Genomic DNA, 24,700 nt, shown 5'->3' with positions numbered 1-24,700 from the left:
CAGTGTGCTAGCATTATCTTGTTTTGTTCATCCATAGTGTTGCAGATTTTTAAAAAGAAAATTTTTTTGAAACTGCACTGCTATGGCTTACTTTTAAGATCTGTTGTTCTCTTTTTCTGCCAAACTTTAACTGACAATCTTTCCTAGAAGGGATTTTTACCATAAACCTGACAACAGCAACTCTTATTTATTGAGCATTTACTATGTGTCTGGCAGCATTCTAAGCATAGTATGATAATTAATTTAACCGATAGAATAAATTTATAAGAAGCATTTGATTAAACTTATTTTACAGTTGATGAAACTGAGGCAAAGAGAAATGAAGTGATAATTTATAGCTTAAGCAGAACTATTGGTTTCCCTGCTTGCCCAGGTTCCTGAACAATTGCTTGGAATTATTCCATGAGGCCTGGGATGGAGCAGGGAAAAACAAGTGTTCTTTACATGAAGATGATTCCATCACAGATCTAAGCCCCTTTGGGTGAAGAGCATTCACTTTGTGACCTTGAGAGGTCCTTCTAAATTCTGAAGAATGATAAACCAAAAGGCTTGACCAAAGAAAGGAGTTGTACTTTGCACAGAGCAGAGCCAAACTTTCCCCAGTCGATATTGAGTCATTTAAATGTCCCAGTGATAGATAACCCTAGAGTTATATAGGCTATGCTTACTCAGCTTTGCTGTCATAAAAATTCCAGAGGGGTATAGTGAATAATGTTCAGAGTTTTGGCTGGAGAACCGGGAGCCCTGAACTTCAGTCTCAGCTCTGCCTCTTGCTGTTTGTGTGACCTTGGAGAACTGATTAGCCTCTCTGGGCCTCAGTTTCCTCATATCATGATAAGCAATTCTCTACAGTGCCTTTTCCACAAATTTTAAGGTGATATGCTGATTTCAAAAAAAAGTGGTGAGATCAGGTGTTATGAAAGAAAACAGGTGTCAGCGTGTTTAATATACAGTTGAAACATTAGTGGTCCGATGATCAGTGTGGTCAACAGGTGGAGACTGGCGTTTTATATCTTGATAGAATCTTGCTTCACTTCTAAGGTGAGAGAGACATCAGTTGCTGGCTTCTGCTAGGAGAGGAGCATAAATCTTGCTCCAAGCTTCTGAATGGACTTCCATCCTGCTACAAGTAATGGACTAACTCTTCAAGGATAGAAGGGCAGGTGCCGATGGCCTTGAGTGTCTTCGGAAGTGCACCGGTACTCATGGTATAAAAGAACATTCACACGGGGCTCCCCACCAGCCCCCGCTCCACACCTGACCAGTTTAGGGAAACTGTCCTTAGATGCACACACAGTCCAGCTGATACTAGTTTTGCTAACGCTGAATTGTAGCCAAACATTTTCAAGACTTCAGACACTAGGATAATTGTGCCCTTCTTCTTGGCATCATAAGAATGCTAGAAAGCACCGTGCTGTTTGAGAGCTTCTTGTTGTGGTCTCCTTTGGACGGGCTTAGTAGATTGCTCTGAACCTCAGAAACTTTGCAGACATGATTCTGAAGATCTGACCCCTTTGTGCTAAATCAGAGAATAAAGAGTTCAGCTACTCAGATTCTCTGTTGTCTTAACAGAGTCTCAGATCCTCTGTTAGGAGGATGCCTGGCATACCTTTATTTTTCTCATACTTCAGTGATTCTGCCCGTTCTGTTTTGGCCCATTTTGCACTCAGAGTGCCGTCGTGCATTTGCTGTGCTAAACAGGGAGCAGTAACAGACTCAGCCTCTGCTTCCGTGGAACTCAAAGTTCACTAGTGAAGATAAGCATTAATCAAAACCTCAGACAAACGCATTTGAAATGAAAACTGAGTTGAGTGTTATGAAGGAGAACAGAGCTTATAACAAAGGGACATAATCTTACCAAGGAGTCAAAGGAAGACACCTCTGTGGAATCTGTAACTGAAGTTTGAATGACGAGTGGGATTCCTAGCAGAGATATCATTAAGCCACAGGCCCCACAGCAGAGGAAACATGGTACCATGGAGCATCAAGACAGCTTGTGGGCTGGAATGCGGAGATGAGAAACATTAATGAGGCTGGAGGGGTGAAAGGGCAGAGCCATGGATGTCATGCTAGGGATGTTAGCCTTTATCCCGGAAGCCATAAGAAAGCATAAACAAGTTTCAAGCAGGACAGTGAGGAGACTGGATGTCCAAATCAAAATCATCTCTTTGGCTTGAGAGTCCAAGTCACTTAGTGAAAGCATGCCATTCAGGGATGCAGGGCTACATGCTGATCTTCAAAGAGAAGAAAATCCCTATCCAACAGCCATGGTTTGGGCTCCTATATCTGAGCAGTCATTCAGCTGGTCCTGAGAGTCAAAGTATCCTATGGAAATGTTCCATATTTACTCCTAAAGATCTAAGTACTGTGGTTTAATTGATAAGGATACTTAAAAGGGAAGGCAAGTATTTGACCTATAGAAGCTCTTCCAACCCTGAGATTTATTTATACACTCGACAAATATTTATTGAGTACCTGCTGCATGCCGGGCTCTTATCTAGGCCCCAGGGATACAATGGTCGGCAGGACATGCACTGTCGCTGCCTTCACGGCACATATGTTCTAACAGAGGAGATCAATTCTGACCAAGCAAATAAGTAAGTGTATGACATGATGCCAAGTAGTGATCGGTGCTCTTAATATTAGTAAATCAGGGTAAAATAATAGGAAGTAACAGAGGATACCATTTTTGAGAAGGTGATGAGAGAAATCCTTCCTGCGTTGTTGACATTTCAGCAGAAACCTGAATGAAGTGACTGAGTAGGCCAGGCAGAGGTCTGGGGAGGAACACTCCAAGCAGACGAAACAGCAAGTGCAAAGGTTTGAAAGTTGGAATGGATTGAGTGTATTAGAAGTAACGGAAGAAAGGCAAAGGAAGAAAGGCAATTGGCTTGAGGAAAGCAAACCGGGAGCAATATGGTAGAATGCGGTCGGGGGCCAGACACATCCTGTCATTCCCCTAAATTGCGGTCAAGTGTACTTTTACGTGTCATACTCAGAGTTCTTGTACTTGTCTGCGCACATCACATGTTACATCAAGTATTCGTAGTTGCAAATTGTTTTTGCCACCTCCAACTGCACATTTGTTCCAACAAAACAGTCTCTTTCCGTGTGCCTTTCTTTCCATCTCTACCCATATATGTTCCTCTGAGAGTGTTCTTCCCACCCTTCCTCTCATGCTCCTTTCAGTGGAGAGTACCAGACTACCTTTGTGCTTGTTCTCAATTGATACAGAACTTTTTACCTGTTTTTGTTTTGCTAAATGTTTCCCTTTTAGAAATTGGCACCACCGTGCACTTCAAGCAAAAAGGTATGGTTCTTATTTCTGATTACCTTCTGTGTGTTAAAATTAAGATTCTACAGCAGTGCATCGGGGCCTTATACACTTTAGTTCATTTCAATAATCTGTGATAATAATTTCCATAACACATTTGCTACTATTTTTCCCAAATTGTAAACTTTCTCATTTGCGAAAAACAGCCCGTGATCCAACCCGTGACCCCAATATTGCTTTTGAAAGCTATTCATTTTTAAATCTCTGGAACTGAGCAAGTCATTCCCCCTCCCACTTTCCTTAAGTGCCCGTGGTTAATTCTTGCAGAGCTGCACTTTGGGAAACGTTCACTGCCCAATGACAGGGCTCTCAGAAGAGCCAGAGACTCTACTTCACCATCCCTTGTTGGCTGTTCAAGTAGATATATTGCTAAAGGAGATAGAACAGGGTCTCCTAAAACGAAGCACTTGAGCAGTTAAGATCCCCTCCTGCCTGAGCGTTCTCCCAGGTCTTCATATACCCTCACCCTGCTACACTATACCCGGGCTGCTGGGATATCCCAGTATTTTGTGCCCTCCACCTGCCCCACATAACTTCGTCAGCCACGTGGCATATAAGTTGTATACTTTCCCCTACAAAGACAGTGCCATCAGTTCAAAGCTTCAGGATATGGACCCTAAGATTCAAACAAGTTGCCAATTCTGAGGTGTCATCTTCACAAAACCAACAGAAATCCCTAACAGTGTCTGTCCCCAGACCAGAGTCATGGAAAAATCTGTTTAGCAGACACCACCCTCCATAAATCTTCATGGCCACCCACTTGGTAATTGTCTCCTATGAAGATGTCTTCTTCTCTGAGTTTCAAAGGGGATGAGACTACCAAGATCATGCTCAATAGTGAGAACCTATTCTTGTGGTACTTAGAGCCTACCAGTGAAGAGCCTCAGAGATTGTGGACACTTTGTTGGTTACACCCAGGAAAGGTCCAGCACCTTGTTTATGACCAGTGCTAGCAAGTCCTCACAGAATGCAGCAGGGAAGAGGTGACCAAAAATATGTACATAGGACCAAGATTATTTGGGACAAGAAGTATAAACTACCGTTCTCTTCAGCCCTTCTTCCCTCTCCAATGCCATGATTATCAATTACATTTGAATCTTAAGTAGCTGGTGTTAGTAGAACTTAGTGATACCACAGAGCTTTGGTGTGGAGGGAAAAATAGGGCATAGGATTTTTTTTTTCAAAGACCAACGAGAAAAATGCCTCGTGTCATTCAAAGAAATTCTAAGTAATGGCCTAAAATTTCAAAATTTTGCAAGTCAAAATATTTGATGCTGTTTTGATGGAAAAAATATGATAATCCCACTTCACTGTGAGAATACTTCAGCCTTACCCAAGACTCACTTTATAGAAAGAGGAGCTAATGCATAAAGAATTATGGAGAAGGAACCCAAATTTAATTCTAAGACACACGGGTCAAAGAAAATATTAATATATCCCCTCTTCCAATCTGCCCCAGCCTGGAAATTATAGGCTGTCATCTCCAGTGGATTCATTCACGCAGAGAAAGCTGTACTGGCGGAGAGTGGAAAGCAGGTGGCGCCAAAGTCAGTCTTTTTCCCTTTAAACATGGCTCCCAGGACACTGAGGGGGGCCTCACAGTCTGGGCATCTAGATACTGAGACATTTAGGAGATTATTTTTCTTCTTTGCTTAACAGTTGTTTTGTATATCGTTTATATTTTTGTTTTCTTTTTAGTCAGTCAATCCTTAGTAATTCTAAGAAGAATTCAAACTTAAACTCATCTGGCCCTTCTTTTCTTGTATGGCTGAACTATGTACAGGAATAAAATTATAAATGACCTGGACGCCTTAGTGGCTGGAAGGAATGCCCAGTGATCACTGAGGGTGTGGTTAATGATTATTTTGAATAAATCTGGTCCCAAATCCTGGAAAAAAGCTCAAAGTATTCAGGAGAAGCAACAGAAATGTTGGCCACATTGAATCACAAAGTGTCTCCAAGCACACGCTCTCTAAAGCAGGTGCTGAAAGATCGCCTTGTCCTTTCCTTGAGATTTTACTGAAAGACAAATCAGTTGGTTTAGCATCCTGCATCAGATTTGTAAGGTAAAGACTTGCCCCCAAATTCTCAGATCCTGAAATTTCAGGATGTTTTATCAATCTTGCCCTTAATCACAAATTCCCTTTGATAAGCATTGTCATGGCAAAGTGTGGTCCGGCTTCGACCCTGATACAGAGTCTCACCTCTCATCCTGTCCTGGGGCTGAGAACCTTGACCTGGTGTGTTGACTCAAGATTCCCAATCCTGCGGCAGCTAAATTGCACACCTTCAGGTCAAACATTAAAAGCCTTGATCCGGTTCACAAACCAATGCCTTTGATTCAGGTATTTCATGCCTTTCTGTAATCCAGACTTCTAGAGTTAATAACAATAATGATAATTCTACTGCTTATTGAATGTTTACTAGATAAACACATATACACATATAGGATGTGGCTAAATACCAAGATATGATTTTTGTCTGTTACATGAAAAACATGCAGCAATTTTTGAATTGTGGTTCTATTTGCGCATCTATTCTTAAGGCTAATTTATGTTTGCAGACTCTTGCTTTCATTATATCTGTCAGTATATAAAAGCACTTGCTGAGTGTGGCCATCTGGCGTGGGAAATAAGATTTATTATTTGCATTTCCACAAATAAGCAGAAATTTCATAACTATGAACTAAAACATAATTAATGATTTTGCTGATTACTCTTCCCTGAAATAGCCATTAACTGAAATAGTCTCCTATGCAGTCATATACATGTCTGTAATTGCACACACATTTGTGTTGATTCCACAACTATCACCCATTTACCCTTGTACTTTTTCAAGCCTATTTATTTTTTCTCAAAACCAATTATGAAAAGAGGAAGTCATATAAGCACATCAAACAGCTATATGAGAGTGCTTAATAAATAGTAATTGATAGAGATGAAAATATCTTTAACAGATCCACAAAATACATTTCAACTATGTAATAATAATTTTATTAGAGATAAAATTAAAGATTATTAGCACAGTTGTACTGGGATTCCCTATGTATAACATAGAATAGCATGTGAAAGTAACAGTGAATTTTCAATTATGTGTATTAAAAGACCTATAACATATGTGTATATATAAGTATGCATATAACAAATATACTTCTCTTGGTATCTGCATATATATGTGTGTACATACATTAGCAAGAGCGTTATATATGAAATGTTTATCTAGGTTCATATATGCATATATATTTTTCAATGATGGCATTTTTGTTTTTTCAAATATTTACTACCCTTCAAATAAAATGGTAACACTAGACTTTTCAGACTCCCCCAGGTACCACTCAACTCCAAGACGTCTGAAAGATAATCTAGCCTGTCCCAGCACTAAAAGTGAGATTAATAGGCAGAATTGAGTCTTTCTGAAAACTTTTTGTTTTCATACTATCCCTAGGGCAAAACAAAAATCATTCTTGCTTAACCCCGTATGACCTCAACTTGTGTGTAGACTTTGTTTTGGAAGCATCACTGACACACTAATCCAAACAAATGTGCCACAGAGCTCATGACATCTAAAGCCTAAAGAGGAATTAAAATGATAGGGAAACACATTGCCATCGTGCCAGAAGCCCTGGGGAGATACTGTTAAAGGAGCTGAAAGGTCCCAAAAGGCCAGAAAGAATGGGATGCGGGGAGATGAATTAGGAAGAACATTGAGTTAAGACTCAGAACACTAGGGCCTGGTCAACAATTACTAATCAGGTGCTTTGTGCAGGATGTAAAATCTTCCTGAACCTTAATTCCTCACGAAAGGCGTGAACCTGAAGGTAGCTACAGTGCCTTTTATTAATAGGATCCTACAGCCATTCAGAAAAATTAAAGCGATTGAATATTTACATTGTTTATTCTGTGTTTCCATAGATAAACATATAATAACACTCATTTTATCCTGGAACTATGCTGTTCAAACTTTGTATATATTCATATTTTTATATTAGGGGATATTTTTAATATTCTCAAGAAGGCATTCTAGTAAAAAAATCTTCTAATGAAAATCATTTTTTCAAAGATAATGGATTCCTTCCTGTTGTTTTCGTTGTTCTGGGCTACTGTTTTAAACAAACCCAGATTTTATTTGCCGAATGTTTGACAAGGGACTCACCAGCACCCCTTCACTGTGTAACCTCACTGTGCAGTGGTGACAGGCAAAGTCTCTGGAGCCAGCCACCTGGGGGATCCCCAGCTCCTCTGCTTACTAGCTGTGTAAACTCGTGCGATGGATTTAACCTCTCTGTGTCTCCCTTATCTCACTGTAGAACAGGGTTCACTAGAGTACCTGCCTCATAACATGCTTGTGTGCTTGTATCTGTAAAGCATTTATAACAGTACTTGTAAGAACTGCTACATAGTTGTTCCTTGGTTGTATTTGGTTGTTGTTGTTCCTATTATTATTCACATAAAACATAGATAAGAAAACATTTTTGAGTTCAACATTTTCCGTGTTATTTTACATCTGATCTGGTATGTTTGTAGACAATTTTGGAAACGTTTACATACCAGAGAATGCTTCCATTGCATTTGCAAACCATCATAGGTTTAAACGCACACACACACACACACACACACTCACACACTCATTCACACATATTGATCTCCATATGTGCCCTCAAAACTTCCAAGTGAAACATAATTACAGTGACACCATTTCTCTTTTGAATGTCATTGTCTAAGCATACAGTCTTTTTTTTAATTTACTTTAATTTTTTTAACATCTTTATTGGAGTATAATTGCTTTACAATGGTGTGTTAGTTTCTGCTGTATAACAAAGTGAATCAGCTATATATATACATATATCCCCATATCTCCTCCCTCTTGCATCTCCCTCCCACCCTCCCTAACCCACCCTTCTAGGTGGTCACAAAGCACCGAGCTGATCTCCCTGTGCTATGCAGCTGCTTCCCACTAGCCATCCATTTTACATTTGATAATGTATATATGTCCATGCCACTCTCTCACTTTGTCACAGCTTACCCTTCCCCCTCCCCATGTCCTCAAGTCCATTCTCTACATCTGTGTCTTTATTCCTGTCCTGTCCCTAGGTTCTTCAGAACCTTTTTTTTTTTTATAAAGATTCCATATATATTTGTTAGCATACGGTATTTGTTTTTCTCTTTCTGACTTACTTCACTCTGTATGACAGACTCTAGGTCCATCCACCTCACTACAAATAACTCAATTTCATTTCTTTTTATGGCTGAGTAATATTCCATTGTATATATGTGCCACATCTTCTTTATCTGTTCCTCTGTCGATGGACACTTAGGTTGCTTCCATGTCTTGGCTATTGTAATTAGAGCTGCAATGAACATTGTGGTACATGACTCTTTGAATTATGGTTTTCTCAGGGTATATGCCCAGTAGTGGGATTGCTGGGTCGTATGGTAGTTCTATTTTTAGTTTTTTAAGGAACCTCCATACTGTTCTCCATAGTGGCTGTATCAATTTACATTCCCACCAACAGTGCAAGAGGGTTCCCTTTTCTCCACACCCTCTCCAGCATTTATTGTTTGTAGATTTTTTGATGATGGCCATTCTGACCCGTGTGAGATGATATCTCATTGTAGTTTTGATTTGCATTTCTCTAATGATTAATAATGTTGAGCATCCTTTCATGTGTTTGTTGGCAATCTGTATATCTTCTTTGGAGAAATGTCTATTTAGGTCTTCTGCCCATTTTTGGATTGGGTTGTTTGTTTTTTTGTTATTGAGCTGCATGAGCTGCTTATAAATTTTGGAGATTAATCCTTTGTCAGTTGCTTCATTTGCAAATATTTTCTCCCATTCTGAGGGTTGTCTTTTGGTCTTGTTTATGGTGTCCTTTGCTGTGCAAAAGCTTTGAAGTTTCATTAGGTCCCATTCATTTATTTTTGTTTTTATTTCCATTTCTCTAGGAGGTGGGTCAAAAAGGATCTTGCTGTGATTTATGTCATAGAGTGTTCTGCCTGTGTTTTCCTCTAAGAGTTTTATAGTGTCTGGCCTTACATTTAGGTCTTTAATCCATTTTGAGTTTATTTTTGTGTATGGTGTTAGGAAGTGTTCTAATTTCATTCTTTTACATGTAGCTGTTCAGTTTTCCCAGCACCACTTATTGAAGAGGATGTCTTTTCTCCATTGTATATTCTTGCCTCCTTTATCAAAGATAAGGTGACCATATTTGTGTGGGTTTACCTCTGGTAAGCATACAGTCTTAAATTCAAAAGTCTTTGGTATGAAAAATACTACTATTTTTCTCTTGTAATGAATCTAAATGAACAGAACTATATAAAAGGAGAAAATGCAAGAGGCAAAGCATAGGAGACAAGCTCTTTGGACCTACATTTACTGCCTCAATTCTCTTTGTGTCAGCACACAAATCCCTTCCCCACTTTCCTCTCCATTCCTACACCCACATCCTCCAAATGGTGTCCACATTGGGAAAAACTCAGGTGGCACTGGGAAACCCACAGACAGTCCCTCCAGGATGAATTCTGGGCAAGTTCAAGCCTCAGTTCTGCTTCTGGTTTGGACCTGCCTTGCTAGGCTTTTTTGTTTTTGTTGTTATTGTCTTTAGTTTTTATTTTTAGAGTGTCAGATGAAGACTTTGAACCAGATGACCCCCTGCTGCTGCTTAAGATTCCACAATGAGTTGACTTATTTTCTGCCTTGCAGCTAAGGTGCCACCCAGCCATAAATGTTACTTTGAAACAATTCCCCTCCCCATTAACAGATAAATAATTATTGCTTCCCCCCGAGAAAGGAGAGAGTCACAGATTGGTTCCATGTTTATTGATGGAGATGCTGTGATGAATCAGCTGGAGGAGCCCGTGTCTGGCTGCTGAAGGACACTCACCAATGCTTGGAATCTTAATGAGTGCCGGCATCGCAGTGCTGTGCAGAGCAGGGCGTGCAGGATGAAGTTGGGCAAAGAGGAGGCCACTCCTCCATCATACAAGATAACCCTTAAAATACTTATAGCTCAAGGAGAAGGATTTAGAAAAGATCGTGAGCCCTTCTTGGGCTGCATATAAGTGCCCTGACTTTGAGATGCTGGTACATGGCCCAGTCTTACCTCTGACACAGTCAGCTGTGAGCTGTGACATAGAGTGGGCCAGATGTAACCATTCTCTTTTCTCTCTCTCTTTTGCACTGCAGGACCTGGGTCGGTGAGAGGAATAAACGGATCCATCAGTCTGGCCGTACCACTGTGGCTGCTGGCAGCATCTCTGCTCTGCCTTCTCAGCAAATGTTAACAGAATAAAAGTTTAAAAATAATAATTAAAAAAACACACAAAAATGCGTCACACAGGATACAGAGCGAGAGAGAGAGAGAGCGAGATGGGGGGAGACCGTTTATTTCACAACTTTGTGTGTTTATAAATGAAAGGGAAAATAAGAAAACGAAGAAGAAAATACAACATTTAAAACAATTTTAAAGTCCATCAATAAAAACTGACGTATAATTCAGGGTGGGAAAAGTTCTACCAAGAAATGTGTATTTCTAAGCAAATGTATACTGTGTAAAGACTCCATCATGGTAAAGAGATCCAATGTTGTAATAATAAGACAACTGAAGAAGTACCAGATGGATATTAACCCTCCACCACCACCACCACACACACACACACACGCACACACGCACACACACACTTTATCCTTCCTTCATCTTTTTTCATTTGTGGGGAAAGAAAAAATACTGTCTTGCAGGTCTTGCCTTTGGTGTTTATACTTCCATCATCATTTTATTCTGATTTTTATTTGAGCTGACTCATAGCCATTCAGACTATCAATGGGGTCCTGCCCTGAGCCTTACCTGGCTTTCCTGCCTCCACTCTCTCTCCAACTTTTAAGACCATCTCCTTTCCCTCCAGTGTGCTCTATCTCCCCCACATCTGTCCGGGATATGCCCCCTTTATCCTCCCCCCGCCGCTTCCCTTCACTCTCCCCCGCCCGCCCCCCAGCACTGGTCACGCCGCAGATGCTAGGAAGCGCCATTCTAATTCTCTCCACTGCGCGCGCGCGCTGTCTCTCGCTCTCAACGTGGGTGTACGTGTGTGTGAGCGCGTGCGCCTCTCTCTAAAGCATGCCGAGGGAACGGTCCATGTGTACATAGACTCATTGTGCTGTAGATACTGTCGCTCATCGTAATCTTGAGATGCGGCTGTGACAAGGGACTGGGGCCGTGATGGGAAGGAGGCCAGGCGCAGAGCTGCTCCCCCATCCACGGCTGTCACAGGACCTGTGTGTATCAGCCCAAGCTGGGCCCCGCCTCCGGGCAGAACCTCATCTTCCTCCCAGTGCAGTCGTCAGAACCCAGTCCAGAGTCACTCAGATTATCACTGTCAGTGAAAGTGCCTACTATTGATGGGGTGAGCAAACAGCAGAAAGAATCAGTGATGCGTATGAGGTGACCTAAGAGAGAAGGTTGACCGACTTCACTCTTGTTTCCCACGTCTGAGGGATTCATGTATTTCCTGGCTTTTTGCAGACTCTTGGTCCTGCTGTGCCACAGGAATGAGTAGCATGTGTGGAGCAAATTCCCAGAAGCAGGAAGGTCTCCAAGTGTTAAGTCCTAATGAAAGGATGAAGAGCCACGTGGAGATCCTAAGCAGCCCTGGTTTGCCCCGTCTCCAATCTTCAAATAACACTGCATTTGCCCCATGGATTTCCCTGAGCAGAGATTTCCCCTATTTCAGATAAAATACAGTGAGCATAAGCAAGGCGGGAGAAGCACAGGTGCCCAGGTCCCTACTCATATGGTAGAAATACTATCACAGCCCCAATACAAAGCACTAGCCATAACAAAAAGGACCCCCTCCTTGTGCTCCTTTGCAGCTCTCTGTCCTGGTGTTTTAGGCTAATACTTTATTTGGTGGCCCACATCATCTCCCTTCTCATCCACTGATGGTGTTTGCAGCACCACTGTTCACAGTATTCCATCATTATCTTAGGGCTGCCCACTCCACTGGGAACGGCATTATATTCCATCTTTCCTGCTCAGTCTTGGCTTCTAGTCTCCTGAAAAAGATACAGTGGGGGATATAGTGTTTAAGTTTACATCTACAAGAGCCATCTTGCCATTAACATTGAAATGTGAGTTCTTAACCAGAAGAGCTGAGAAACTTGTAATCATTTAGGCAAAACTTACATACATACCACAAAGCTTGGCATCACCACCACACCGGAAGGATTTTCTTAAGAAAAGCCTTACAGAGAGATCTGGCTCTCTGTGTGTAGATATCTTTGTCAGGAAACCAACCATTGCTTTCACTTAGATAGGAGGCATTGGAAATGGCTCAGTTAGTGAAAGGAGAGAGGATTGTTACTGAGGTCCGTAATTGAATGTATTTCAGCAGGGCCAAATATGGTACCTCACCAAGTCTTAAAACCTGGGAAATAGCTGTTATGTGATGTAAAACAGGAAACTTCGTAACTGTAAATCAGAAAGGGAAGGAAGGAAGGGAGGAAGAAACAGAAAGACAGGGAGGGAGAAAGAAAAAGGAAAAAAGAGGGAGGATGGAAGGAAAGAGGGCAGGAAGGAAGAAAGAAAAATTAAATAAATATGAAATTTATCTTAATAGATTTTATTAATTGAAGGCTCTTTGCAATGAATCTCATCTTTGAAGGTAATGATCTCCTTGTTGAGCAGTAATCTTAATCTCTGCTAGGGAATTCTGTTGTTTGTTTTAAAAGCTTAGCACCAGACTTCTTTTATGATTTTGCAGTTTAGACATGAAATAGAAGGACACACTGGGCTTGGTGGTGGGTAGAAGTGTTTGTGGCAGATCCTGACGTAGGGCTGACATTCTTATCCAAGATGGTAGCTACTAAAGTATAGAGACGGCGAGCCATATTCCTATGCAGCATCAAGTTATTGACAATCAGGGATTTCCCTAACAGTTTAGTCTTCTTAGTGCAGGAATAAAAGCTTATCATCCTTGATGATCAATATTTCCCATATATTGAAGAGTCAGCCTCATCCTTAAGTGGAAGCTGTAGTGGAGTGCATGCTAATTTAAAGATATATAAGAAGAGAAAAGTAATAGGAGTTAATTCTGATTAGTATCAATTTCAGGAACAGATCCCCATGGCACGTCACAGAATTTAATCATACACCTAGATTTCTTATTGTCTCTACCTTATCCTGAGGACAAGGTCTTGGCGTTATGGAAGGAGATTATCCATTGAAAGGCATGTCTTTGCCATGTCGGCACCATTTGTTCCCTGAGTTTTATTATGATGGTCCGTATATTAAACATAATTAAACATGTATTGAATATTGTGGTGTTTGCTTATATCTCTGGTAAGATCTGGGTGTTTTGTCCTGTCTCCTGTTTCAGAGCAATCATTGACCCCACAAACCTCAGAGGTTTGAGGATGTTTTTAAACAATGTGAAAAATGGAAGAAAACGTAGTTTGGAGAAAGGTCAGGAAAAAGGTAGAAGCCAGAGAACTGACACCGAGAGAGTAAGTTTAAACATGGGACTTCTTGGAATTTAGTTCATCACAGTGTGATAAATCTCTTCAAGAATTTTGTCCATTGGTAATCAAAGCTTGAAACCCTACAATGAAAAGAACCAACTGGTTGGAAGCAGTATACTGAAAGGAGTGAAATACATCAATTAAACTGAATGGCTAATATATTTAATGTCCTTTGTATGCAAAGTAAAACTCTACCATTCATAGAATAAAATCCTTAGACCTGATTTGCACTTAACTAAAGCGGAAATGACCTTGACCAAGGGCAGTTCCTGAAGAATGAAAACTGTCCTAGGTTTTACAATTGCAGAATTATATCCTCTGTGCAATTGTTCACCAGAACGTTTTGCCTTGTTGGAGGAACAGTCTTACTAGTTTTGAGACATAAAATCCCTCTGCTGTAAAAGAACTAAGGCTTAGGGAAAAGTCCTTTCATTTTCCGCTGGGAGGAATTGTCCCATTGACCTTTGCCTTCTCTTCCAAATCAGACAGACGTCACCCTTGCCCTGAGCATTTTTTTACTACGTCTTCAGACAATTGGGGCTATTCATAGAGACCTTGTAAAAGTACTCGTGATTTTCATGTTCTTGGAGGACAGAAACAAAGATCTGTTTCTCCTCCAAAAATGGACTTACCTCCTTTGCACACAAAAACTAAACTCCTCAGCATGAAACTGTTTCTGAGTTATTACCTACTAAGTTATTAGCTTCTTAACCGTTCCAGAATCATAGATTCCATCCCCAGGTTAGTTGTGGTTTGACTGCTTCTGTTGGCTTGTGTCCCAGAATTTCCCATTTTGTTTTTTGCAGGTCTTGAATTATTTGTGGAAAAATAATATATATGTGTATGTATTTTTTTTAAATCTTATCTTTACAGATGCTATATTTACAATATTGTATGTATTATAAAACAAATCTAGAATAATGATTTAAAGTTAAAAGGAAGAAAAGTACTGAATTTGGTTTTAAAAAAAGAGCTATGCTTCATTTAGAAAGACATGGAGCCCCGTTTTTCTACTTTGTAATGATTTGTTTAAAAGGAATTTGCTTATGGACCATGTTCCATGGGAATAACCATGGCCTTATTTTTCTCTTCAACTTTAAAACCTTTCAGCCTGTATTTAGTCTTGGTTCCTAATAACTATCATTTTTTTTAATAGAAATATAAGTGCAATGCTATACCTGACCTACAAAAACTATTAATATTTTGAAGACAAATATTAAACACACCACAAAAAATTGTTAGATAAAAACCCTGAGTTAAGAAATGCAAATCCAATTTAGGAAGGCTCCTTTACTTAAGTGTTTAAAATATTTCTTCTCCAAAGACTGCATTTGCTCCAGTGGTGTAAATTTTCCAGAGCGGTTGGCATAATATCTGTAAACGTCTCACTAAAGGCAAAATGGAGTTTACATTTATGTGCATACAATAGAAGAGAAGTAAACTATTCTCATTTGCAGCTATGTTGTTAAACGTGGCCAACTGATATTCAAGAAAGAATTTTTCTTCATCCAGCAACGCACATGACTTTCCTGTTGGCAAGCAAGCTGGTGTTAATGTTAGGGGTAGGTTTAGCATTTGCACCAGCGTAAATGTTTATGGATATCATGGAAAACTTATTTTAAAATCTTGATTTCCCTTCAGCGCATTTACATACTGTGTGCTGATTAATAAATTAGGCACCAATCATGTGTAAATCAGTAGCTTATGTACATAATATAAACTATGTAAACTTCATTTTTCATGCAGGGCGCAAGTTCAGCTAAACCTATGAATCTGAAAGGAAAAACATATTAAATAAAAATAAATAAAAACCAAAGCATGTCACAGGTCAGAATGGGAAGAAGGATGACTAATTGCCCAAACATGAGGTTGTCTCAGCAAAAGGAAGCAGACCCACAGAACTGTTAAAGGTTCACATCCTGATCAGGTCACAGGAGGCCACCTCTTTGTTCCTTCAGGACCTAAGTGGGGTCTCTCCCAACTGTTGCCACAGTTTTCTCACCTGACCCCAGAGCAAGGGAAATGGAGAGACAGGAAGGACGGACTTCTAAGCGCTCATGTGTCTGTTACATCAACTCTCAAGTGTCTTCTTTACCTCTTACTTACCACCTAAGAAGTCTCATTTCAACAGCTCCAAGGAAAGTAAGTTACCTATACCTTGATGAGCAAAATATTATTCAGTTTTTATTTTCCATCCAACAAAGTCATTGGGAGAGCTTCTTTGTCATCTCAATCCTAAGAAATTGAGGGGTGTTAAAAAAAATATGTTATATCCTTGAGAAATATCTTGCTAAATCACCCTAGGAAAGAGCTACTCTTGCTTACCCTGGTAGATCTATTTTCTATATATCTATCCTGACTGTTGCAAATGAGGACAGAATCATTTTAATCGGGAGTATCTCTCTCAGGCACGTTCTCTTGAAGTCTTTTTGAAGTGTCTGTTGTGTTTAACAGAATGACATATACATGTCTTCTGCAATCTGCACAGCTGGTACATAAATAGTCATCAAAGAGATCACTACAGGGACCACATGAATTTTCTGCAAAGACTGTTATCGAAAGAAATGTAGGTCAAATTAATATTACGCTTAAAGTACACTCCTCTACCCAATATAAATGACAACTTTATAAAGTGAGGTAGGTGGAAGGTGGATTGGGAGTCAGGAAAATTGGGTCCTAGCCCTGGGTCTGTACTATAAGCAAGCCATGTGACCTTAGGTAAATTAGTTAAACTTTCTGAGTCTTGGTTTTCTCATCCGGAAAGTGAGAAATTTGAATGACGTCTCTAAAACTTCTGTCTTCTCTAAATTCTCTGATTCTGAATAAGAATTTAATCCTCCTGTAGAGCTGTGCCCACCTCATCATTCTAAGCAGCTATTTGTCATCTCTGGTTTGATCACTTTGATCTAGTTTGATCTTCACTTCTCAGAACCATCATGCCAACATCTCCATCTCCAAAGCCAAAACTTTCTAGAATACAGGGTCCCTGGACTGGTTGTATAATTCTCTTCTGATCAAAACTTCTTAACAATGTAGAGAAGGGACACATTCAAATTATGCTGCTGACATTGAGAGAGCTGGAGTTGTTTCCTTAGTTAAAATATTATAAAATCTAACTGTTGAACTATATTCTAATAATCTTTCATAGGGAGAAAATAGCCAGATTAGGTATTAGGCATGTAATAAGTGAGGAAGTTGTGCATGTGAAGGGAAACAGTTGTTTCTCATCCTGGGCCAAGTGCCTCATGATAGTAAATGGTTGTCCTTGAAAACTCTTTGCTTGTGCTGGTGGCCATAAGCATGTGGTCCCAGGCAGATTCAAAGGCTGTTCTATGAAAAATGAACAAGATAATATATTTTGTTTTGGAAGGAACTTCTCATGGCATAAGTTTCCCTAAACTTGACTTATAGGCTCTGTAGTCAAGTAAATGGATGGAGAGAAAACAAACCTCATTTTCAAAAAGTACAAATCAGGACCATTTTAAAAAGACAAGTTGAAAATAGGACAAAAATAAACACATTTTAGCAGGTTATAGAGCTGAATATAGTAAGAGTTGTGAAGGCCAAAATCAAATGTGAAAGTTAAGTACTCTGAGCAGAGCATAAGTAGAGAGGATGGTTTCTCAGCTGATTAATGAGGAATTACTGTGTGCCATGTTCTGGATGGATTGAGCACAGCTGCACCTGTCTTGACCCAACAAAGTATAGCCCCACGCTATGCTAGATGCTCAACTTAGCATCTGTCCAATGGTAGCTTTTCATTCATTGCTTAAGAGAACAGAAAGAATCCGAGTCTCCTGTGCACTGAAAAGCAGGGATTATTCATAACTTCCCAGCATTAGTATCACTTTAGATAGATAAGGATTTACAATGTGCTTAGAGTATGTATGAAACTCCCTTTAAGTGGGAAAATGACCTGCCCACAAGACAACTCCCCATTTCCAGGGTGATTTCAGAGGTGCCTCTTTTTGAGTGATGCTCCTGGGCAACTCCCACAGCTATGTTCTTCTCTGAACAAGCCCTCTCTATGTAAAGCCAGGTACAGAGTAAAAATCTGCTTCTTGCAAATGAAGAAAACCCTTGGAACCACTAGCTTCCTGGCATGCGGCAGTAATTCTAAGCTATCTGGAGCCTTTTTTTAAAAAAAACTCACTTCCCTGAGTCTTTGCTCTTCACCAGAGAATGTTAAAGGTTCATCCTGGTGAATTACAACCAAGTTCTGCTCCCTAAGTGTTTACTGGGAGTGGGAGAAGGGTAAAGTGAGGAAATTACAGAAGGAGAGAAGCATGGGAGAAAACCTCCAGCTTCCTTCCCCTTCCACCTTCCTTCTCACTGCTCTATTGAAGGGTGTATAAATTCTGCTCTTGGTTAGAATTCTCCTTATTAACAGTGTTATATACATATAAATATATATATATGAGTATATTCCTTTTTTTCATCCCTCTAGACATAAACAAAACTTTCCTTGATGACAAAAACTCATGGCCATTTTTCTGTTTGGGTTTTTTGTTGTTCAAGGCTTTTTTATATTTGTTTATTGGGTGGATTTTTTTCCCCCTGGATACTAGCTCTGTGAAGGAAAATAAAAAGCGTAGTGTGTGTTAAAAAAAAAAAATTAAAATTAAAAAAAGCTTTTTTCCTTTTCTTTTTAAATGTATTTAAATTCTGTTTCTCTGTTCTGTTACTTTACACTTATGAATGCTCTGCTCTTCTGTGATCTTAAAACAAAATGAAATAAACGTGAAAAGGAGATGTGTCTTTATTGACCTGAGTCAGTGATCTCGTGGTTGACTGCACTGCTTCTTGGAAGTTTTTCATGAATAAGATAGGAAATGAAGCCAATGATAATGAAAACTATGTGAAGAAGGGATGGACCACACACGGAAGAATCACTTGCAGGCCCTCTATCAGTGTCTCTTCTATCACAGAAGGTAATGTGGTATTTACAGTAATTGTCTTCATCTAAGCAAAGAGAGTCTCTGAAAGTTTTTTCTTTTTCTCCCTCAAGGACTCATAAGAAATAAGCAGAAATTACCATTGAAAAGCTACAGATAAAGCATTAAGAATTTTTGATTGTTAGACTTGAGTGAGACCTTAGGACATGATACCAAAAATCATTAGGGAGTATATCTCCATAATAGGGGTTATCTTTAAGGTTGAGTTTTAATAAGTTCCAACCTGGTAGCAGTAGGAGGAAATAAATTACCTTCTAAAGCCACTTTTTTTTTTTTTAAACTTATTAAATAAGCAGTTTGTTCTCTATTCTTGCTGAGAGCTGTTACCTTCACAATACGTTTTCAGAATCTCTATAGAATCCCCATAGCATTGCCCAGGATAGACAGGACATAGCAGGAGGAAATGAGAAATAAGCAATTCGAAGGGGTGAGGTTGACTAATTGTGCATCAGAAGTGATTGGGAGGGTCTGAAGTTTGAGCTGCCAAACTGGGTCAGAAAAAATAAGAGAACTGATCCCAAATCAGGGTGGGTGGCTGGGGGAGAGGGTGAGGGAATGAGCACTCATGATCGCCTTCAATAATCAGCAAAGGGTCTCAGACAGAAGCAAAACCTCCTCTCCCCTCCGGTTCAAAGAGATAGTTTAAGGGCCCAATCTCCCCAAATTTGAATTTTATATAAAACTCTTGAAAGTGCCTTCTTCAATGAGTTTGCCAAACTCAAGGTTAAAGACATAGTTCTCAAGTAAGACAGCCCTCACATCAGACACCAGCCACAAATTCAGGCCCCCCCATTTCTGATCAGCTGGCTACAAATTCAGGGGTTCCCACTCACCTCTCAGATTTAATAGTTTCTAGAATGACTCACAGAACTCAGGAAAGTGTAATACTTATGATCACAGTTTTATTATACAAAAAGATACAAATCAGAATCAGCCAGAGGGAGAGACGAGTAGGGGGAGGTCTGAGCGAGTCCCAACATGAAATTTCCATCGTCCTTTACCTGTGGAGTCAGAACACATTACCCTTCAAACACACTGATGGGTGACAATGCACAGTTACCCACCCAAGCTGTGGTGCCCAGAGGTCTTACTGGAGTTTCATCGCTTAGGCATGATTGATTGAATCACTGGCTACACAGCTGAACTCAAACTTCCAGGCCTCCTCCCCTGACAAGATGTCAGGCTGATATCACCACCACGTGACTCAGAGCCCCAGTGCTCTAAACACATGGCGGTCCGTCTTTAGTCATCTTGTTAACATAAACTCTCTAGGGGCCCACCGTGAGTCCCCTCATTAGCTAAACTATCAAGTGTGGTCCAAGGGGGCCCAACATGAAATAACAAAGAAACTCCTATTACTTAGAAAATTCCAAGGATTTAGAGGTTACCTCCCAGGAACTGTGGACAAAGGCTAGCCAAAGTCTTTATTATGTCCCTCCCATTACAAATCTTGTGAAAACCCACCTGAGTCTCAATTAGCATTGTCCCCAGCTGGCTTGAGATTTTATTTCCTTTAAGCCTCGGAAGCTTCAGGGTTAAAAAATTAACACCAGCTTGAGGTTTTGCTATCACTGGTGGCTCAGAAGAAATTCCTTCTTGTATACCCCAATTTTCTACTCCCGTTATACCCATCTATTTAGAAGTATGTCCAAAACAGTAGGTGAGATTAGGAAGAAGGTGAGTCTGTGATCTTTTAAGGAAAGGACCATGTCTTTTCCACCCTTGTGATTCTTTCACATCTAGCATGATGAAAGGCTAATGGCTTAGCAAACATTTTTCAAAATAGAATTGAGTTGTGTTTAATGCAACCAACAAATTTACTCCATGTGGAATTCTTTTCTACCAATCACTATAACCTCACCACAGCTGTGGAAGATGTCTGAATTTAAATCTTTGGAACAAAAGGCAGATCCCTCCCTTACATATACACAAAACTGTTACACAAATATGGAAAACTTGGCTGCCCATAATCCCAAGACTGAAGTCTTAAAGGTCTTTGCTGTGAAGACAAAAAGGTCCTCTTTCCACTCTCCTACCTAAGTTGTTCTCTTATACTCGCTAGACTGGAGACTGGCCAATTGGGGTAGATTTCCATCAGTCAAAGCTATTTCCTGACCAAAGAATCTCAAACTATTGAGGATCTATAGCGGACCCTGGGAGTTGTATGGGAGAATATGCATGGTGGGGGTGCATCATCTAACTGAACCATCTCTCATAGACCCAACCATTCTCAATGAGAAGGTGCTGGCTGACTTGGCATGTATTTTAAAACAAGACATTAAGTTTTCCCTCATTAAGATAGTGTGAAATTTTGACTGGCCATGTTATTTTTACTTTGTGTCATTTCCACCTGCTCACCCTGCCCCTGTCTAGCCTCCCAGATCAAACTAGACATCTGCTGATCTAGTAGCAAAGGCTCCTATTCCCCAAAGAACCTCTACCTTAGGTTCTGTGTGCCTGGAGAAGATGTTCCTACTAATGGGAGCAAATACCAGAGGTAGATCCTGATCAGAAACCCAGGAATGGGGAAGGATGCTGATCTGGTTAAGAGAAATGGTACAGTTGTAGCCCCAAGCAGCTCCAGCTTAAGAGTCAGCAGAAGCTCCCAGGCAATGGTCAATGGAAGAAGCACGGCGGCAACCACAGGCTCCACCCATAGACCTCTATTCTGTTAACACACTTCGACTTCAAATCCTTGGACTATGAACATGCCTCTCTATCCTTCTCTTATTTTCTGGCTCCTAGATGATTAGCCTAACTTGTACTACTGAGTTTTTGCCTTAATATGTAAACTCTCAAGATCTGAGCCAGCAATTCTGAGATCGCGTAGCCTTCAAGTAGCATCAGTTCACCCAGATACATTATTATTTGAGTAAATTCTGAAAGAAAAAAGAGAACAAAAGCTCCCAGAACCAAGAGGACTCGCCAGGGGAAGGCTGAAAATTCCTTCTGGCTGGAGTCACTTCCTACAAGCAAGGGAGCTGGATTGTGCACTTTATGCTCCCCAGGTCTGCCCGATCCCTCCCCACGCAGCCCTTCCCCAGCCCCTACCAGTTACACTGCCCTGCACTGATTTAGCCAGGCTTGGAGAGCTATGTAGCCCAGTTAAAAAGACAGTGAGTCAAGAGGAGGCCTAAGTCATTCCCATTAAATACACATGGGCTCTCCCAAGACACAGACATCCCTCTACCCTACCCCCAGTCACCATGCAGCCATGTTCCGAGACCTGGAGAATCTGTCTCAAGGCATGACCAGTGATACAATGGAGAAAGGTACAGAGCTCTCCCTGAGAATCCATTAATCCTTTGTTATACAAATTCCATCTTCCTGTGACAAAGCCCAAACCAGGCTTCTTGACATTCGGGAAGGATCAGATCCTTATTCCTAAGTAGCGACATCCTGGTATTTTTCCCTCTTTGATCCTAATTTGTGATGGAATAATGGTACTTTCAGGAAGACAAGATAGTTGGGTATCAACTAGTTGAACTACCATGAACCCCAATTACCCAGTTCTGCCTCACATCCTAAATGAACACTGAAAAGAAAACAGAAAAATGCAAACACAGGAGAGTTAGTTTCCAAGTATGGTTAATGTTAACAATGTAGGCCTGCAGTCCCCGGGCTGCTGTGATACTGACCTTCCTGTGAATCCCTTTTTGTTGCCCTTGCCTATATACACTGCCTCTGAACTACAATGAACTGAGCTTTCCTTTTCTTTTTTTCCTGTTTAAAGCACCTTAAACAGGCAATAAGCTCCTCACCTTCCCAAAGTCCTTTTGAAAATAAGAAGTAATAAAGCAGAGGTTAAAACAAAAATTCCTGGTGGATACAGTCTCTGTTTTCATTAACATTTTAAATGGTTATTTCTAATGGTACATTTAACTAAAGCTAACTTATCCATGGGAAGAGAATGTAGCCATTAAGATCAGCATCTGTTGAATAAACTGAGCTCCACATCCGGTGATGCATGATTATAACACCAAGAATATTACATGTTAACAGCAGACTCATTAACATTAATTGCTGCATTTAGTCCCACTTAAAACTTCCTGCATATATAACATTTGCTAAATACATTATCCTTTTTGAAATAAATACGCCCTAAAACATCATCACATAAATAACAAAGGAACTAAATGGAGATTGGCTTGTGTGATGTACTGATGAGAAGAAAGGAGAGCTAATGAAGACATCCATGGCCAGATGAGGTGGAGAGAGAAAGCTACCATTTGTTGACACGGTACAAAATTCAACCTGAAAAGGGAGACTCATGCAGAAGGGGGTGGCAGCTACCAATGCAAGTTTACTGCTCAGTAATCAACAAGTTGTTCAATGCGAGTGGTAGAAAAAAACTCTGGAGAGGTGTGAAAACACAAATGCCAAATACTATGCTATTTGGTTTTCATGAAGAGGCTATAGTGGGCCAGGCACCATGCTTAATTATTCACTTGCTCCCTGAGGGCAAACTCATGTCCATTGGAGTTTCTGTCAGTTTCTGGCTGGAAAGAAGATATTTGACAATGATTTATAAGTCACTCCTTTCATGATGCAAATCTGGCATTTTAATGACTCTTTCAGAGTCCTGTCATTTGGCCAAACAGACTATGAATGGCTAGAGCTGAGTCCAAGTCGAACTGGGATCCCTAAAAGATGGGCCTGTGAGCACAGTTTATAAATAGAAGGGGTAGCTTTTCAGAAGACTGTTATGTGAGATGAAGTTGTGGCAGCGAATCAACACTGCCTATTGGAAGAAATGGCTATGACGCTCGTGTGTGATATGACATGGGATTGCTCTAACGAAGAGGAGATGAGTCTGAAAGGAAAATTCATGAATGCTTTTTCCATCTTTACAAAGGCACAGAGCTCCATCCCCCCGAAAGCTGGTTAGGGGAAAGGAGGAAGAGGAGAGAAAACCTAGTGAAGAACAAATCGCTGTCATTGGCACAAAAGGGTGTCATAAAGATTATTCAGGAACCCCAAATGAAGAGTAAGGCTGAACTCCATTTGGAGGTTAAGGTGGTGTGGGAAAGCGCAAGGGAAAGACTTTACAGAAACACATTGTTGACGGTGGTGATAAATAAACAATTTTCAAGCCCACACATTTTGTATGTATTATTTTCTCAAATCATCATACGAATTCTGTGAGATTGTTTATACTATTAGTCTCATGGTATATAGAAAGAAACTGAATCTTTCAAAATTAAATGATGGCCCAAAGGAAGTGAATAGACTGGAATCCAAACTCAGATCTGTACACCTCCACAGGCACCACTCATAACCACAAACTCTATCTCTGAGCACGAAGGAAAGGTATCAGTTGGAAGATTCACTGTAAAAGTACTATATATTGAAGCAGCATATATCATTTCACAGAACTTCTTTACGTAATTATCCCAGGGCCCAAATAGTAATAATAAATGCAATGAAAATTAATGGTGGGACAGTAAGAGTTAGTCCATGTTTTATAGATAAGGAAACTAAGCCTCAGAAAATTAACTGCCTGGCCAATGTTACACAGCTGGCTGAATAGTGGCACCCCAGGTCCTGATCTCTAGGCCTTCTGGTCTAATATTAGTGTGGTTTCCATTACAGACCTCTCTCCCTGTGGAAACTGGAAGAGGACACTCAGTGGCCAGCTTCCCTAGTCCATGTGAATCTGTTTGGAGGGAATTATGGGCTGAATAGTGGTGCCTCAAAATTCATAGTTGAAGCTCTAAACCACCCCCCATACCCCCACCCTGGCCCTCCAGAACCTTAGAATATAACTCTGTTTGGAGATAACGCCTTTAAAGAGGTAATCAAAGTTAAATGAGGTCATAAGGGTGGGGCCCTAATCCAATACGAATGGTGTCCTTATAAAAAGGAGAGACACCAGGGATGCAAACACACAGGAAAAAGAGCA

At 40.4% G+C, this 24,700-nt stretch overlaps 1 protein-coding gene across 2 annotated transcripts in view; it reads left to right on the top strand.

The window, feature by feature from the left end:
- LSAMP (limbic system associated membrane protein) overlaps positions 1 to 10,762 on the top strand; it is a gene marked incomplete at its 5' end in the record, with an annotated part of 646,055 nt that extends 635,293 nt beyond the window's left edge. Inside the window, 2 exons of one of the 2 annotated variants that reach the window (XM_082840215.1) lie at positions 3,278 to 3,310; positions 10,517 to 10,762. In XM_082840215.1, the coding sequence (XP_082696341.1) occupies positions 3,278 to 3,310; positions 10,517 to 10,614 (131 nt within the window). In that variant the 3' untranslated portion in view covers positions 10,615 to 10,762. The remainder of the gene's footprint in view (positions 1 to 3,277; positions 3,311 to 10,516) is intronic. The other variant, XM_082840216.1, reaches the window with a different exon arrangement.
- Between the last annotated feature and the right edge of the window lie 13,938 nt (positions 10,763 to 24,700).

The sequence above is a fragment of the Leucopleurus acutus genome (genome assembly GCF_964270905.1).
Source record: "Leucopleurus acutus genome assembly, chromosome: 5".
Taxonomy (NCBI): Eukaryota; Metazoa; Chordata; class Mammalia; order Artiodactyla; family Delphinidae; genus Leucopleurus; species Leucopleurus acutus.
The sequence above is the reverse complement of the archived record's forward strand: the minus strand, read 5'-3'. Positions and strand labels throughout refer to the sequence as shown.